The sequence below is a fragment of the Erpetoichthys calabaricus genome, chromosome 14 (assembly GCF_900747795.2).
Source record: "Erpetoichthys calabaricus chromosome 14, fErpCal1.3, whole genome shotgun sequence".
Lineage (NCBI taxonomy): Eukaryota > Metazoa > Chordata > Cladistia > Polypteriformes > Polypteridae > Erpetoichthys > Erpetoichthys calabaricus.
In genome coordinates, this window is record NC_041407.2 from 29502298 (window position 1) to 29521582 (window position 19285).

Genomic DNA, 19285 nt, shown 5'->3' on the forward strand with positions numbered 1-19285 from the left:
GTTTATTGCGATCTGAACGCAATGCATCAACAAATGCGTCATTTTCTCTTCCTTGGTATGTGTTCGCATAGCTTTGTAGTTTGTCATGGTAAGTTAATTTTACATGCATATTATTTAGTTTTCCGCTTCTTTTTCACACACGTATTTCTTATAATTACATAAAGCTATTGCACAAGAAACTGTAGATGAGAAAGCAAAGCATAAAGCAATGTTAAGATAACAAGCACTAAAAACAGTGCAGTTCAGTTTGTGTCATATTATTGGATGAGCAAAAATGATCACAGTACCTGATGCCCTGATTGTGAATGGCCAAAGAGAACTTGACTTATATCCAGTCCATCACAGTGTCTATCCTTGGGCAGACTTATATGAGCAAATGAGAGCAAAGTGGGGAAAATATCCAGCATACTAAAATACAAATTAACAAAAAAACATGAAGTGATTAGTTTATTTAGCACAATAAGGCACGATTCAGGAACTGAAAATCAGATCAAACATGACTGTGCTAAAGTAAACAGTAAAGTTTAGATGTACACACAACATATTCAAAACAACCATTACTTAAGATGCATGTGAGAACAGCAATCTTAAAAAAAATTGAAGTACTTGACAACATGAGCATCCACAGTATTTCTTGCAATGCTTTACCTCCTACAGCGAGGGGAATGGAGATCCAGTTACAGGTCACTCCTGTTGCTGGTGCCAATTTTTACAGCACAGTGTCCCGTCACTGCACTGGGGCTACAGGATCCACACACAGACTAACCTAATGCCTTCATCAATACTTCTTCTAGAAGCAACCCAAGCCTTTCCTAGATGGCGTTCTATTCAAAGCACTGGCTGGGCCCAAACATACTTAGCGTCGGGTGGATTACCTGTTCTGAAGTGAAGGCTGTATGGCTGCTGACTATGTAAACACAAGTGTCCTACTTCAGTTTCTTCCCTATTTATCAGTAGTTTATGATTGTAGCATTGTTCCTTGTTTTGTGTATGAGCTACTGTAATACATTCTGTAATTATTTTACTACACCATTAATATATTGTGCACTATCATTATCTAAAAATATTCCACTTATCCATTTCCTAACCCTCTTATCAAGTTCAGGGTCACAGGGAGTGCCTATTCTGGCAGGATTTGTCAGAAGATGGAAACAGTCCTGAACAGGATAACAGTCCATCACAAAGCACATTTATATGCACACTAACACTCATTCATATGAGGCCACACTTAAGTTAGCAGTACATCTAACACTAGTTTTTAAGATGTGGAGACAGAATCCATGCAAATACAGTAAGAAAGTGCAACCTCCAAAAATTCACTGCTTGAGCTGAGATATTCGCCCGGGATTCTACAGCAGCAGCAGTCAACACTGCCTTACAGATCTATACATAGTTCCATAAACAGTGTTTGTATCCACAGCTTTGTAATTCCCTTGCATTTGTGCATTTTTTTCTGTTATGATTTTATACATTTTAAAGCTTTTATCTGGTTTGGTTCTACCTATTTTCTTGCTTTTCTATTCACTATGAGGGTTGTCAAGCATAGAAAATTCAATTTGTTAATTGTTCTATGTATGCAAGGTCATTTTAAGGAACCTACAAATATTTCCTGTCATGGTGTGCTGCCATTTTGTTTTCAGTGGACAGTGACATTTCTGGATGGGATTTGGGGATATTGCTACCCTTTTCACTACTACATGACAAATGGAAATTGCATTGCATGTTGCCACTGTTGCAACAGCATAAAGGTCAGTGTTGACCAGTTTCTGAATATTTGAGATTGAATTCAAAACCACAAAAATTTCTTTGGAGTGTTAGTTAGCGTATGAAAAGACTTTGAAGACTTAGGAACTTGTGCATCTCCTCATTTTTGCTTTCAATTAATTTTTGCATACTGGGTAAAAATGGTTTGGTAAATTTCAACTTTGTTAATGACCCTTGCTTGGACTAAGACTAAACTGGTATCTCATTCATCTTCTGGTCATGTCCCTTCATTCTATTTGACAATTCCTCTTCCATAGCAGAACAGATGCCACTTCCACATGGGGTTTCCTCTAAGTATTCCCATTTTTCTCAAACATCAAGGATAGGTTAACTGCTAACTCTAAACTTGCCCTGTGAATTTTCATTTGTAAGAGTGGGTCCTACAAAAGACTAAGATCAGGGAGTTTGAAAATGGATTGATGGACAATATTTAAAATACAATTAATGAAGACTAACTGAATACTTAAATCAGCACTGCACATCAAAAATGGTGAACCATCATTTTTTTCACATGTTTTGACTTCATCAGAAGATCACTGTGATTACCAGTTTGTTATTTCCATATTAATTAATGCCAACTCTGGCCCCATGTGAAATGCAACTTTTTGTTTAACACTATTATAGTGTACAACTATTCATAAAAATATTTAATTACATGTTCCAAAATAGGATGATGGATTTTTTTTTGCTAAGAACAATTACTGCTTAGCAAAGATCATTCCATTTTCCTAAGCGCATTAACTTATTTGTTTGGTAGGAAAAGGGAACACTTTATTTTATTTTCCAAAATTAACTAAATCGGTTCCCATTTTGCTTGCCAAGAGCTCATAATCAACACCAACTAAAATAGAACATTAAGAACATTGCTGAATTTAACTATTGCTTGAACTTGCCACTGCTTCCACCTGGTAGATTGGAAGGGTTTGAATCTGACATCTAACTATCATCTTTGAGAAGTTTTCACTTCATCTTACATCCAGCTATCATCTTTGAGAAGTTTTCACTTCATCTAATATCCAGCTATCAACTTTGAGAATTTTTCACTTCCTATGTCTGTGTGAATTTTTCTCAAGTGACTCCATTTTCCTCTTACATGCAGAGATTAAAGTGCAAGGGTAACTAAGGATTCAAAGCTACCTTTTGTGGTGGCTGGCAGCTTTTGAGGGTTGGTATCGGACTTTTCCCAAAAGCTATGGTGATATGACTAGTTGCTGTTGCTCACATTAAGAATAAGGGATTGGTACATGGGGCAAGCCAGTTAAAAGTAATTTTGGGCAGAAATGTAACATGCCCGCATGCAGACTGCATTTCTAGTTCTCCATTTCTGGCAGTAAATGATCTGCATTGTGAAAGTACTTTAACATGTTCAAAGTTCTAGTATGCGTGAGCCTTAAAATAAAAATAAAAAGTAATACTCTGGAATATGATAACAGCTGGACATTCCATTGCATCTACTGTCCATATATAGGACATGAATAGTCCACAGTTTGCTACATTAATAAGAAATAAAAAGAAAATTGAGAATATTTTTCTGCTGGCGCACTAAAAGCAGCAAAGGCAGTGTCTAGCATGCCTGACTGAAAACATCTGACCACGTTTAAAATGATTAAAATGGAAGGTCAAAACCCCCACAGACACAATAAGAACATGTGGTGAGCCCCACACACAACAGGTAATATTTATGATTTGTACAGAGGCTTTTAAATTAACCATGTGTATATTTTTTATTAAGACTTGATTAAGAAGTATGCTTTTAATGTTATATTATGTAAGACTTTTATAATGTACAGTATGTAGCCTAGAGAGCAATGATCATCACTGTGCCACAGTTGCTATTACATATAATAGGTTTGATTTTACTAAACCACTTTTAGGTGTTTTGGTAAGAGTGGTTGGTTATCCGATATTCATGGATTTCACTTTTTTGCAGAAGGAATTAGAACGTAGTTCCCATAATGAGCAAGTGACGACTGGTGGAAAAGAACTGTTTGTTATTTTTATAGATTTCTCCTTTAACACTGAAGTAATTTACAAAGATGAAAACTCTATTAATGTTAATTAATTTTACATAGCAGCGCATAGTGATGTACATGTGCTTTATAAACTGTTTCCTGCTCGACACTGTGCAAAACAGAGAGAGCCTAAAAGCGGCAACTACGCGTAGCTAGCCTAACACAATGGACACATTGGCTTTTGGGAGATTGAGTTCTTCATCAAGCATAATACTAGGCCAGTGAAATCATAGTACATTTTTTTTTTCCAAGCTCCTAAATGAAAGACTACTTTTTGCTGTTAAAATATAGAAAATCGTGAATGTTCCCCCTTTAAGGGTGTACTGTATATAGCTGTCAAAACTGGTTTCAAAAATTGCTGAATAAACAAATTATACCTCCTCAGACTTCACAGGTTACCTTTGAATAGACTGCATGACACAAAACATGGGGGTGCACACAACTGGCTATATTATGGTTAAAGTCTGAAAAAGGTTTTTAAATTATTTACATTCAGAATGCTAGAAATATGCACATAGAGGTATACGAGTGTTTTTCATGTGCCAGTGTTCACACAATGATAATTATACTTATAACCACACTGAGCATGGAGTTTGGACATTTGATCTCTTTTGAGGATTAACCAAAAGAGCTGCTACTAGCACAGATACCAGCATATCAGCATTAGACGTTGCTAGAAGAGCAATAGCAAAGGAAACTGCAGGCCAGTACAGGGTATAGATCCCATGTCTTAGACATGATAGGACGCAAGTCTCAGAACCTGTTAATCCAACAGTAGTTGAGCTCAGACTCGAGAGTGAAGTTGTGGTTTTCACAAAAGAAATGTCATGATGCAGTAGAATATACAGTGCATCCGGAAAGTATTCACAGCGCATCACTTTTTCCACATTTTGTTATGTTACAGCCTTATTCCAAAATGGATTAAATTCATTTTTTTCCTCAGAATTCTACACACAACACCCCATAATGACAACGTCAAAAAAGTTTGAGATTTTTGCAAATTTATTAAAAATAAAAACATTGAGAAAGCATATGTACATAAGTATTCACAGCCTTTGTCGTGAAGCTCAAAATTGAGCTCAGGTGCATCCTGTTTCCCCTGATCATCCTTGAGATGTTTCTGCAGATTAATTGGAGTCCACCTGTGGTAAATTCAGTTGATTGGACATGATTTGGAAAGACACACACCTGTCTATATAAGGTCCCACAGTTGACAGTTCATGTCAGAGCACAAACCAAGCATGAAGTCAAAGGAATTGTCTGTAGACCTCCAAGACAGGATTGTCTCGAGGCACAAATCTGGGGAAGATTACAGAAAAATTTCTGCTGCTTTGAAGGTCCCAATGAGCACAGTTGCCTCCGTCATCCGTAAGTGGAAGAAGTACGAAACCACCAGGACTCTTCCTAGAGCTGGCCGGCCATCTAAACCAAGCAATAGGGGGAGAAGGGCCTTAGTCAGGGAGGTGACCAAGAACCTGATGGTCACTCTGTCAGAGCTCCAGAGGTCCTCTGTGGAGAGAGGAGAACCTTCCAGAAGCACAACCATCTCTGCAGCAATCCAGAAATCAGGCCTGTATGGTAGAGTGGCCAGACGGAAGCCACTCCTTAGTAGAAGAAAGAAAATTCTCTGGTCTGATGAGACCAAGATTGAACTCTTTGGTGTGAATGCCAGGCGTCACGTTTGAAGGAAACCAGGCACCGCTCATCACCAGGCCAATACCATCCCTACAGTGAAGCATGGTGGTGGCAGCATCATGCTGTGGGGATGTTTTTCAGTGGCAGGGACTGGGAGACTAGTCAGGATAAAGGGAAAGATGACTGCAGCAATGTACAGAGACATCCTGGATGAAAACCTGCTCCAGAGCGCTCTTGACCTCAGACTGGGGTGACGGTTCATCTTTCAGCAGGACAACGATCCTAAGCACACAGCCAAGATATCAAAGGAGTGGCTTCAGGACAACTCTGTGAATGTCCTTGAGTGGCCCAGCCAGAGCCCAGACTTGAAACCGATTGAACATCTCTGGAGAGATCTTAAAATGGCTGTGCACCGACGCTTCCCATCCAACCTGATGGAGCTTGAGAGGGGCTGCAAAGAGGAATGGGCGAAACTGGCCATGGATAGGTGTGCCAAGCTTGTGGCATCATATTCAAAAAGACTTGAGGCTGTAATTGCTGCCAAAGGTGCATCGACAAAGTATTGAGCAAAGGCTGTGAATACTTATGTACATGTGATTTCTCAGTTTTTTTTATTTTTAATAAATTTGCAAAAACCTCAAGTAAACTTTTTTCATGTTGTCATTATGGGATGCTGTGTGCAGAATTCTGAGAAAAAATGAATTTAATCCATTTTGGAATAAGGCTGTAACATAAGAAAATGTGGAAAAAGTGATGCGCTGTGAATACTTTCCGGATGTTCTGTAAGTCTCTCCACTTTTCACAGTATGAATTCAAATAATATCATGTGATGTCATTTTCTTTATAAGATAGACAACTATACCTGAGTAGAGCAGTAGTTGTGACATTAGCTGGTATTCTGCTTGGCCAGTAGGCAATAGCTGGTACTCTGTGGCCACCTTCCCAAGTGGTCCTCTTGGCTGAACTCCCACCTGCATTCACACACAATTGCATAACACAACATTCTTAACTTTTTATGTTTTTGTAATTTTGTTATTTACCTTTAACAGGCTTATGTAACTTTGTCTTATATTCTATAGTTACCTAACAGTGCATAATATCTTAGTGTAAGGTTAAAAGAAATTCAATCCTTTGTTAAAGCATTGATATTAAGCAAGTGAGACAATATCCAATAAAAAGACTTTATTAGAGAGGCTTTACAATTTTCTGTTAATGATATTGTATAAAAAAATGTGCTTTTCCACTGTTGCAATGCAGCTAAAGTAAATTTCCTTAATGTTCCAGAATGTCAAAAATGCACAAACCAGGCCACTTCTCAAGTCTGATGATTTTTTTCCATGGATGTTAGGATGATGACGCCGATAACATTTCAACATTTACGGTCTTGTTACACCCTAATGGGCACTTATCTAACCAAGTTCATAAACTCACTACAAATTTTAAAATTACTTTTGTTTTTCTGCTTAATTCAAGTATATGCTGAAAACCTCCTTTAAACTCAGATGTCTGTTGTTTTGCAAACTGGTGCTTTTCTCTTAAGAAAATGCTGTAGTGGCCTTTCTTCGTTCCTTTTTTTATATGTATATATTTGCATTGTCAAATGAACCAAACTGGTCACCATCTAGTACTGTGGCCACACATGTCTCTTTTTAAGCATTTCTGCAATTATGCAACATAAACAGAACAGACGCTGCCTTCAATTCCTCTTTTAATCAGCAATGATGGACTTCATTTCTTACAGGCTTACAGCGGTGTTTATACCATTAATTCCTGAACAAAAAAAAATCTGCTATTTTTCCATACCATACATGAAAAGTTTGAGATACAATAAATAGGCATTTATTTAGCCCAAATAAATTATGTTTATATTGATATACTGCATCATACTGTTTCAAACCAAAAATACTTATAATCACCTGGGCTGACTCATTACAATATTTAATTTTCTAACCATTAATTTTACTCAAAGAAGTTTTAAAAAAAAGCGTCCATGTATACTTTACAAGCATAACATAAACAACGTGTATGAACTCTCAAGTGCTAATGATGTACAAAAGATTTCATCCTAAGCAATGTGATAAAAACCACAAGCTCTAATTACGATACAGGGATCCTTAATCATAACATTAAAAAGAATAGCCTGTTTTTCAAACTGTTTACCTCTCTGCGTCTGCCAACTCCCAACAAAGGGGCCAACACTCCCTGAAAATTCACACTTCTCAGCCCATGGTCCATTGTCACCTAAAAGTGAAAAATACTCTTCAAATAACAATGTAGAGAGTACTCTAATAATATTTGCCAGCAAAGAGGTGTAAAACATAAACTTGACATACAGTATCTTTTGATAGAGTAAGTAACCTATGAACTAAATTAGTGCATACAAAAATGTCAAATTAATCCACAAAATCCATTAATTACACTAACATTTTAAATGAGCTCTTGAGTGTAATAAAAACTAGATTAGACCATGATACTGGACTACAGCTAAAAAAGGGTGCTTTTATCTACAGGACATTGCCACATTCAGTATACTGCAATTAAACTTTACATTTGTACACTCAGATTTTTGAGTGCTAAACCAAAACCTGTTTAAGCCTTGATACTTTATGGTAATTATAAAACAGGTAGCATTTGCTTTACAGTCTGCACACTGCCGACTAGACAATGTTTTTTATAATAGGATTCTAAATCAAGGTTTCCAGATTTTTAAAGAGCAAGCTAAACCCATTCCACTTCCTGGCTTTCATATGGAAAGACTGTTCAAGTGGAATATTGTCCTTTCATCCCACCACTTATTATATGCTCCACAACAGGACACCACAGTTTTTTTCCCCAGATACTTCAAGGAAACACAGATAATATTTCCACAGACTTTTTATCCACATGTAAATTATAAAAGCTAAATTTATAAACTATGTACGGTAGTAGTACTGACATTATACAGCACGCTGGAAACAGTATGACTACATGTTTAAAAATAGTTTAAAAAGTTCCATATTCACTTTGTCATAAAAGGGTCTGCTAATGTATCCTGTGCTTTATTTCCAGCATGGATGTGCAGCAAATAAACAGCAGAAAACTGATATTTTCCTCTTTTTTAGGCCTGATTATATCAACATTCAAACATAAACTAAGGAAGTAACTTTTTCCTAATGTCCTCAAAAAGTGAAACACTGAATATTTATCTATGAACATGAGTTTTCTGTTATACGCTACCCTTAGGCATGTTTGCCCTGATGCTTTTGTGAAGGGCACCACAGGAAAAAAAAAACTGATTAACAAATCAGATTCCCAGTTAAATTCACTTTTGGACTGGTCTGATTCTTTTCTGTTTTTTTTTTTTTTTTTAATTTCTTGATTACAGAAAAGAGTTTCTAGTGCTACAAAAGTTACATTATAAAAATTCAAGATTGACAGAGTGAAACGGGGAAAAGCAACGTCAAGTAAGTCCACATTATCAACTCCTACTGACCACTGTCCATCTATTGAATGGTTTACCCGAGTAATTGTGATATAAAGTGGAAGATCTTTCAAATTCAAACATGAAAAAGAAAATGACTAATGAATTTGAGGAAGGAATCATGACTCCATCAGCATGGATGAGACATCAGGAGAAATGGCTTGAACCTTTTGATTCCTAGGGTTACAATTCTCTGACAACCTGGCTTGGACTTACAGAAACAGCAATAAAGAATATTGGATAATGTACATTTGGCATATTACAGTATACAGTACTGTTTTACATTTACGGCATCATAGTGGTCCAATGAGTTGTACTTTTGTTCTACAGATTCAGTGTCCTGGATTTAAATCCAGAGGTTGTGTGTTGTCTATGTGGAGTTTTCACATTGTCCACATGTCAGTTTGTGTCATACCCCCACATTCCCAAAATAGTGTGATGACTCTATATTCTGGCCGGATGCGATTGTGTGATCCATAAAAATGATCCATTTGGTTATCACTTAAAGGAATACTCCACCTAAAAAGATATTTTTTATATGTTACTTACCCTATGTAATATGTAGCTGATGGCCAATAAAAAAGTAATCTTATGTTTTCATGAAAAACTAGAGAAAAAAATATATGATATAATAGAGCCCAATGATGATCAGTGCTGTAAATGGCAAACGTGAAAAATCTCAATGGAAACAATAAAAAAAATTCTCAAATTCCTCATGTCACATAATCCATACGTCCGTTATCTAGTCATATGCTCAATACACGCACAATGCACATATTTTTTGCTAAAATATTATTAATAATTACTTTAGGGAAAATCAGCCTGCACCATAAATAGGAAACCGTATACCCATAATACTGTGCTTTTGAAATGAAGATGGGCAAATGGCTCATTTAGAAATCTATTAAATATAGAGAGATTAAGTTTTACAGTCATACGTCCTAGCTTTGATTATAATCTTAAACTAAATTTCGAGTAAACATAAAATACAAACAGAACAACAAATGGACTGACAGTATGGTATTATAATACTGTAGTAAATCTTCCACAACATAAATGAAATAACAAAATTTACTATATCCTTACTATCGATTTATCCTTCACTGTACTAACTGAACCACTTAATCCAATTTATGGCAATGGAAACCCAGAGCCAATCCTAGCATGGATTGTTAACCCATCACAGAAAAAACTCAGTGAACACAAGAAAACTCACTTATACTAACGGAGAGTCACTCGATTACCTAGCACATATATCTTTATGACGTGGGAAGAAAAATGTAAATAACCTGCTGAAACCCCTATGTAAACACTGACCAGGCAGGGATTCAAACTTAGCACAAGGGAACTGCGACACAGTAGCATGGACCACTTTGGAGTTAATCGTAAGCACCATATCTAAGCAAGACAACAAAGAACTCAGATGGCACTGAAATGTCATGACAAAAGGTTAATTAGGTGTCTAGATATCTTAAAAATACCCTCTTCTCAGAGGCACCATAAATATAAAAGACAATTCAATAACTACATACATTTAATTGTAATGATGGGACAAATATTGAACTGACAGTTTTTAAGAAAAACTGTGTTTATTGACTGTGAAAATGAACAGCTGACATACTTCATTAAGAGCATCATGTTGATGTATGAAGGCTACCTCAGCAGACACAACACCATCTATATAACACTATCATTTGGAAATGCTCTATCTTCAGATAATGGCTTCTTTACTTGTTTTATGGCTAAATGATGCCTGGCTGGCTGAATTAAAGACTCTTAACTCAAATCTGAATACTTTCTCTAGTGTTTAATTATGCCCTTCCAGCTAGTGTTTTACATGTATATAATTAAGGCATATCTCAGCTTAAAATACATTAGCAAAAGCACCTGACCATAAATTTGGGCAGCTCACAACTGGACTGTGGTAAGAAAAAATAACGATGGCAGAAACTCTGTTCCTTTTTTTAATCTTTTGTGTCTGCCTTTCGAATTACATTTCATCTTGTGACCTTTCTGTCACCTTTTGCTTACCACAGACTACAGAAGAAGGAGTAAACTCCTTGAAACCCTTCCCAGAAGCTACTACACAAGTAAGACTAAAATGATTATGAAGTTAAATGCAGTTTTTGTCTTGCATGGAGTTCAATTCACTCACGATTTCAAATACATCACCTATAAAAAGTATTGACCCCTTTGGAAGTTTTCACTGAATCACAGCGGATTTAACTTATATTGGTAATTACTTTAAACCACTTTGCTGAGATTTGTTTTCATGTTGATATTAAAAAGTCTTTTTTTGTTGATCAATGTCAAAAACAGCCAAATGAATTCACTGCAATTCAACACTGTATGATATTTAAAATGTGAAAACTTCAAAGATTTTTTTTTATAGGCACTGTATCTCTGCAGATAAAAGCCTCAGAACAAAATTTTATTAGGCATCTACTGGCCTGAAAACTACACATAACACATAAAATAACACTTTCACTTGCTACTTAATTTAATCTGAGCAGTGCAGTACGTGCTGTTCTGACCAATACGTACCATACTTTTGTGGGGTACTTAATGTGGCTACGGATTTTAAAAATAAGTTAGCTTCCTAAGGGCTGCCATCAAAAAACTCTTTAAAGTCTTACTTAACTCCTAAAGAATTAAAATAACTTTAGAATGATGCTAAAAATGTACAGAAACTAAGTAAAAATACAACAAAAAACACAATGTTCTAATATAGATTTGACAGATGTTCAAACCATAATGGCGTCAGATTTTCTGACCTTCTCATTTTTCTATGCTTCAATAAAATATAATTAACATCTCAGCACAATAACTGTCTCCTGTGCTTGGGAAATAATGGAACGCAACGTAATGGCTATAATCTTAGGCTTCCGTGCCTGAAAGTCACACAAGCAACAAGAGTTTCAAATGTAAGAATGTAATAATACATTCCTTGTACATAATCCGTAATTTAACTAGTTGTTCAGGCAGCATAGTGGAACAAAAGTGAACTCTGCTGCCTGACAGAATTTAAATCCTTGCTTGTCTTAATAATTGAGTTTTCTATAAGAAGGACCAGAGCAGAATGTACTTCATGGGGTGATTCTGGTTATTGATGTGTGCAGCAAGCAGACAAGCAGGCTGAAATGTTCTATCACTCCATAGTAGCCAGTGTGGCATTCTGTGCTGTGGTCTCCTGGGGAAGCAACTTCAGTTGAAAGGACACACAATGTCTGAACAAACCTATCAGGAAAGCCACATATTGGAAGCGGTTATGGAAGAGAGGCTGGTAACAAAATTGGATGCCATCACAAAAAATCCGCTTTCTCAGTGCACTTTTAGCCAAAGGCTCACTCCACCACGGTATTCTAAGAAGTGACTCTGGGGTCTTTTCTGCTCGCTGAAATTCAGTGCTTTCTCCCGTCGTACTGTTTAAGTTCATTTTGAAATTTCTGCATTGGTTGATTGATTGGTTGGCAGTATTATCTGTCTTGCAAGTCTGTATCCTTGTTTTTTTATGTTTCTGCGGCTGTATGCATCTGAATTTCACCTTGGGATTAATAAAGTTTATCAATCTTCATAATCATGAATCTTCTGATCTTCATGATCTATCTGAATTCGCAATGGTTTAAAATTGAAAATTCTGGCTTGCTCCCATGACAAAGACACGCTATGAAGATGACTAGAAGCTCTGTGGAGTCCAGGCTTGTGTGTGAGTGTACTCTGTGATGATCTATCTGGAGACGGCTTCTACCTTAGTGAAGTTATTGTGTTAAGATCTAGCTCTATTGGATGCTAAACTGTTTAATTAATGAAAACTAATGAAGGTAATAATGTCTGCAAAAAATAAAAGCTGTTTAAAAAAAAAAAAAAAAACTTTGATAGGATAACATATTAAGATAAACACTAATATTCTTTTCTTGGAGAAAAAAAAGCTTATGTGTTTTGTAAGACTATCCTTCAGTCCCTTTCTACAAGCAACAAACTAGTTCAGATTATACCGTAAGTTAAAATACTTTTACAGCAAATTCAAGCTGCAACAATCTACAAACCCGCTCTGGTGCTCTATCGTGACCACACCCCTATCAAACAGCACAAATACACTAACTTCTTCCATTATCTAATTAGGTTCCTACAGCACTGATAGGCTGGCTGTTAAAGCGGGCAGTGTGCACTTGAGCGACAGATGATGATTCACAACCTCCTTTCTGATTTACGACCAATTTCTTTAAATAGCAAACAGTATTTATCTCTTGAATATCTGAGGGTGGACTAACCCTTTTCAGATTAATTGCAATAAAAAATAAAATTAGACTGCAATTTAGCTAAACAGTAAATCAGGATTTCTGCAACCAATTTTCTTAACATTTTTATGAGTTTTGGTTTTAAGAAACCACAGTGCCTTCATCGGTGCAGTTTTATTGCATTTTGCAGCTTTCTTTCCGAATTTTTTTTTTTTAAATCCTCTTGGGTTCACTTGCTTTTGGCATGGTGTCTGAAAGCACAGAACAAGCATTTCCAAAGCCACGCATCTGCTTTTCTTCCGCCTAATGCAAAGTAGGCTGTGCTATGTGCACTGAGCAGACAGTACAATTATGCACTACATGACATGACTGTCATAGGTTCCACATAAAACAACGCGGTTAAATACTCTTCTTTTATTTTTAATATTAATATTCACCTTCAATGAATTCTTGGGTAGTAAATCTAGAATGGTAAATGTACGCAGCAATGATTACACATTTTCCACATCTGCTCCCAGAACTTTTTATCAAGACCCATTCACTTTCAGAGCAGTAAGTAGCACTGTTTCTTGACAGACATTAAAACGAGAATAAACTGAATACCAAAAATATTCACTTTGTCAAGACAATGGTTTACCTGTCACAACATATAAAAAGTTAACATCTAATTTAAAATTATAACAAACTAGAAAATGTACACATGGCACAACATTCAGGTCCATTCAAGAGCTGTGTAAACACTGATATCCTGAGTGGATTAAGTTCAGTAGGTAGGTTCTAGAAAATTCTCAATGCATTTCAGGGTGGCGGGATTGGGCAAAAGCCTGAAAACAGGCCTGGACAGGACTCTAGTCCACCACAAAGACCACTCTCAAACACCCACACACGCCATATTCACACGCAGTGACATCTTGCAATTTCCAATTAACACAATCTAAATTTTAAAAAGTAACTGTCATTAATCCATTCTTTGCTTGAGTATGACAACCACATTATTTTCATGAAATGGGACTTGCAAAGATATTCAGTTATCACAAATGTGAAAGACTAACTTCATTAACAGAACTGAGACAGCGACAAACTATTATCGGCATCAAATGAATGTGGCACTCTGATGGTAAATTATAGGGTGACCTCATTTTTGAAGTCCCAAACCTGGACACTTGTGTATCATGTATGCCCATGCATAAAACCCATCCTTGTTTGTTCAATGCCTGCTTTATCTCATCATCAACAGAAAGGGTACAGGGCAAAGAAAAAAAAAATCACTTTCACCAATGAACATATACAGTATGATTCTGCAAAGTGGTTGATGTGGAAACAAATAAATGGCAGTACTGCCTATTTCTCTCTGCTTTGTTCTCCTCATGATAATGTTCAAATTTAACACAACTTCTTAATCAAGCTCATCTGGTCTGGGTTTTTGGGGGTTCCCCTGATTTTCTGTACATGCTTTTCTAAATATATTGTGAGAAAGTTTTGGCAGAGCAAAGGTTTGCTGGGCAACCTGTTAAAACCTGTTGATATTGTTCAGTTATTTATGATATAGCCTAAAATGGTAATTGTCCTGGTCACTTGTACATCTGGCCATCCTAGTAAATTATAGTGACAGTGAAATAGAGAATTGTTACAATCTGCGGATAATGGAGCTGCGAGCTTGCTTTAGTGTAAGGAAAATATTACTGACTCAATGTTTATTTGCTCTGTGCACAACAGCTTACACACCACAGGGTACTTCATTCATATCTAGATAACACTTTGCTTTTCTTGCCTGAATGTAATACTTTTACAGTTAGCAAGATCATTGTATTTAGTTACAATTTAAAGTAGTAGAGTGGGGGGATGCATTCAGAGCTTTCTGAATGCACCATGGTGGATTTGTCAATAGAGGGTTGCCATTCCACTAGCGCACAATCAAGCAGCAACAGCGATTTCTTACCCCAAGCATGCAGTTTACTGGTGTTTCACTAACTTGTACTGGGGATCTGTTTGCCATCAGTAGATGCTATTGGAGGTAAAAGAGAGAAAAATCTACAAAATATGCAAGTTGATGTCAAAGTAAAATTGAAACAGTAAACTAATTTGTAGTTGAAGTCACATAGAATGTTTCTCTGTTTTAAGACAGACAAGTATGCAAATTTTCCAGTGTTATTCAAAGGACATTTTGAAATTTTAAAACTGTACAGCTCAATCAGTTCAAGATATCTCAACAAAATTAAGCTGTCCCAACAAATTTCCTTGAAGAATAAGTGTCATATTTAAATAAATTATTCAGAGGGGACAGAGTTTTTTCATGCAGACTTATAGATATGCAGACAAACATGGTTACTTCAGTAGGTGTTTCACACACTACATGCCAATGCACCTAAAATGGAGTTCTTATTACTTTTAGTTACTGAAAGACATTTAGTGGTCCTGGAAGCATTGGTAGCAGCAGGAATAGTTAGGGAAGTAATGGAATACCTTTAAACTTTTGAAAATACTTTAAGCAGATAATGTCTAACACATATAGCAAAATATGACAAGGAAGAGTAAATACAGCTGCAAATGCATGCAGTATGGGGGCAATCCTTTTTACCATTTCCGTTACTTTCTCCTTTTTCCTAAAGAGGCAATATAAAAGTTCATATGCCTCAAAGGACTGAACATGATTGTTTGGTAATTAATAATGTAAAGAAAGCAAATGCAGTTCACATCTTCTGAACAAACTTACCAGTAAACCAAATGAGGGTATTCTCTTTATGTATGGTATCTGAGATTCTCCGTATCTGGCCAATAAGACTGTCCATTTCTCTTAAGCTGGTTTTAAACACGTCAGTGCTGTTTTCACTCTCAAAACCATGTGGAGTAAGTGGAACATGCATATGTGCAAGAGCCACATATAAGAAGAAGGGCTTTCCACTTTTTCTGTAACAATAAAAGTAGAATAATATTTTTGAGAACTACAATAGCACTTAAGTCCATTATTTAATTATTCCATTAAAACTGTGCATTACACATAATTATCCTCATGAATAAATCAAATGTTCACTTCTGGGGCTGTTTATTTGGATAAACGTTCTGGCAATTAAGAAGGTATAATATCTAGACAAACATTTTGCAGATCAGACAATGACAGCCACACTTCTCATTTAGATATGCCATATAATTAATGGAAATGTATGTTGCAAACAAACCCAATACTAGTTCCAAGTTGTTCTTAGTTGACTGTTTTTAATTATAGGTTATCAGATATTGAAGAAAGAAATCATATAGTACTTGAATTTAATGAACAGGTTGGAGATGTTTTCTAAAAAATGTACACTTTTTAATAGCAAGCAGAAGAATAGCATATATTTTAACGACAGTTAACCAAAAACACTTTATAACACGATCTTTAACTGTTAGTATAGTAATACCGTAAAAAGAAAATGTATTCATTTAACATTATGTCTACAACACAATAAAGTGTGCAGAAAGTGAAGGGGTTTGAATACTGTCTGAATTCACTGTAAATTCATTGTGAGGGGCGTCTGCCTACTTTCTCCACCCATTCCCATGTTTTTCTAACCTCTCCTTTCTCCATTCTGGCCACTGTAGCACATTCACCACATTTAAATAATGGCACACCAGTAATGCACGGTTTACTGTAAGATAGTTTTTGTTTCCATACTTTTCTTATATACTCCGGATTGCCACTCTTTTATACCAACAAAATGTCAAAACTTTTCCATGACTTTTTCTTAACTTCTAACCCTATTTCCACAACTTTCTTTTTACACTTTTGTGAATAACTTGGCCCTACAGTTGTTACAACAATAATGCAAATATGACAGGCTTGTGGGATTTATAATGGTGTTATTCAATTCACTCCTTGGTCCTGATTCCACACATCTTTCCTCTAATCAAACTCTTGTACACCTCATTCAAGTAAAGGCTTTAATCATCTAAGTATTAGTGATATTAAATGTGCAACAGTTACTGTAAATAAAACAGAATAAATGTGGACTACATCCTACAGAAAGACAAATATACCTGAAAGGGCTAGGTTAACGTTATGGCTTATTTAAAGGAGAAAACCTCAAAACAAGAAATAAGATGGTTCCTACAGAATTTTCAGGGTCGAAACTTTCATTTCAAATACATATTTATATTACTCTTTTTACTTGAATGACTTGGCCTCATTTAATTTTGCTAATATTGAAGGTGTAAACAAGATAAATCCTGTTAAAACTTACTCCACCTTTATTACAAAAATTGCAATCTATATAAAGAAGTTGAAAACAAAGCAGAAACTGTTTAGTGAAAAATGGGAAAAAATCCTACAAAAACCTGGTATCATTAGTGTGCACACCCTTTAATATTCAAGGATGTGGCTGTGTTCAGTATCAGCCAATCACAGTAAGTCTTATCTTAAATAGTAGATACACTCCTGACATTAAACAAACTGTCTCCGATTGAGCTCATAAAATGAGGCTGTTCCTCCAGGATTATTCTGATAATCCTCTTGGTTGTAACATATTCCAAAAGCCATGGTCCACAAAGAGCTTTTAAAACATGAACGGGATCTCATCATTGAAAAGTACAAGGACAGGGGTACAAAAAGGTATCCAAAGCATCAAACATCCCACAGAACATGGTGAAGACAGTCAAGTGGAGAAAATATGGCTCAACAGTGACTCTACCAAGATCAGGACGTCCCTCCAATATTGATGAGAAAACAAGGAGAAAGCTAGTCAGGCAGGCCACCAACAGGCCTACAGCAACATTAAAGAGACTGCAAGATTTCCTGGCAAGTACTGGCTATTCCCTACATGTAACAACAATGAGTCGTATTCTTCATATGTAGGGAGTTGCGGAGTAGGATAACAAGACAAAAGCCTTTTCTCACAAAGAAAAACATTCAAGCCCGGCTAAACTTTGCAAAACGGTGGAAAAATGGTTTATGGTCTGATAAGTTAAACTACTGGGCCATAATTCCAAAAGGTATGTCTGGGGCAAAAATAACAGCACATCATAAAAAGAACATCATACTCACAGTGAAGCATGGTGGAGGCAGCATCCTGCTTTGGGTCAGCTTTTCCCCAGCTAGAACTGGGGCTTCAGTCAAGATGGATGGAATCATGAATAGCTCCAAGTATCAGTCCATTCTGGCACAAAACCATTCTGACAACAACCCAAAGCATACATCAAAATCAACAAAGCAATGCCTTCATCAAAGGGGGATCAATGTTCTGGAATGGTCCATCTGAAAATCTGTGGGGTGACCTGAAGAGAACTGTGCACAGGAGATGACCTCGGAATTTGACAGATCTGGAAATTGTTTGCAAGGAGGAATAGGTAAAAATCACTAAGGCAAGGTGTGCAAAACTGATAGCTGAAGCAACTTTTGATTCTAAGTATTAGTTTAGGGGGTGTACAGACTAATGCACCAGATTTTTGATTTTTTTCCTTTTTCCACTAAACAGTTTCTGGTTTGTTTTCACCTTCTTTTTATAGATTATAGTTTTTAAATAAAGGTGGAATAAGCTCTGACAAGATTTCTCTTGGTTTCACTTTTTATCACACAAAACCTGCTATTAGTGGTATTAAATGGACCTCAAAATTGCTGAGCCCCAGACATGGCTGATGCTGAACTATTGAACCATGAGACTTAATTTCTGGCTAACTGCTGTGTTCGCCTTTGTCCACTTTAATAGTGGATTACCTGACAGGGTCTGATTGTGGATTTGTATGCTAAAAGGATTCTTTAATACAAGCTAAGAGTACACTTATTATTTGTGTTGTGATCAATCTGTGGTGTTGTTGCTGTTTTAAGGCAGCAGTATAAGCGGAATGACTTTTCCACAGTACGTTTCCCAGCAGTGAACACAGCAAGATAAGAACCATTCCTTAATGGAACACACGGCTGCATAATAACTCATTAGAAAAAAAGCTATTTAGAGCTGTCAATTAACTTAACCTGTTCATTTTTGGAATACTGGAGACAACTTGTATATCTAAAGATGTTCCACATTAGCACTGGAAGAACATGCACACTGCACAGACAATAACTAGAGCTAGATTCAAATTTTGGTCCCTGGAGCAATGAAGTAGCCATACTGGTGACTGCATTACTGTACTGCCTTTGGTGCTAATACCCCTCGTAAAGTTTCAGTATATCCCCCTAAATGAAGTCTCTGTTCTTCTTTGTTTTT

At 36.3% G+C, this 19285-nt stretch overlaps 1 protein-coding gene across 2 annotated transcripts in view; it reads right to left on the minus strand.

The window, feature by feature from the left end:
- arsg (arylsulfatase G) overlaps positions 1-19285 on the minus strand; it is a 162534-nt gene that overhangs the window by 58908 nt on the left and 84341 nt on the right. For both annotated transcript variants that reach the window (XM_028819132.2, XM_051936241.1), the window contains exons 7-10: positions 15823-16016; positions 7572-7652; positions 6274-6382; positions 288-408 (exon numbers count right to left, since the gene is read on the minus strand). In XM_028819132.2, coding sequence (XP_028674965.2) covers positions 288-408; positions 6274-6382; positions 7572-7652; positions 15823-16016 — 505 coding nt within the window. The remainder of the gene's footprint in view (positions 1-287; positions 409-6273; positions 6383-7571; positions 7653-15822; positions 16017-19285) is intronic.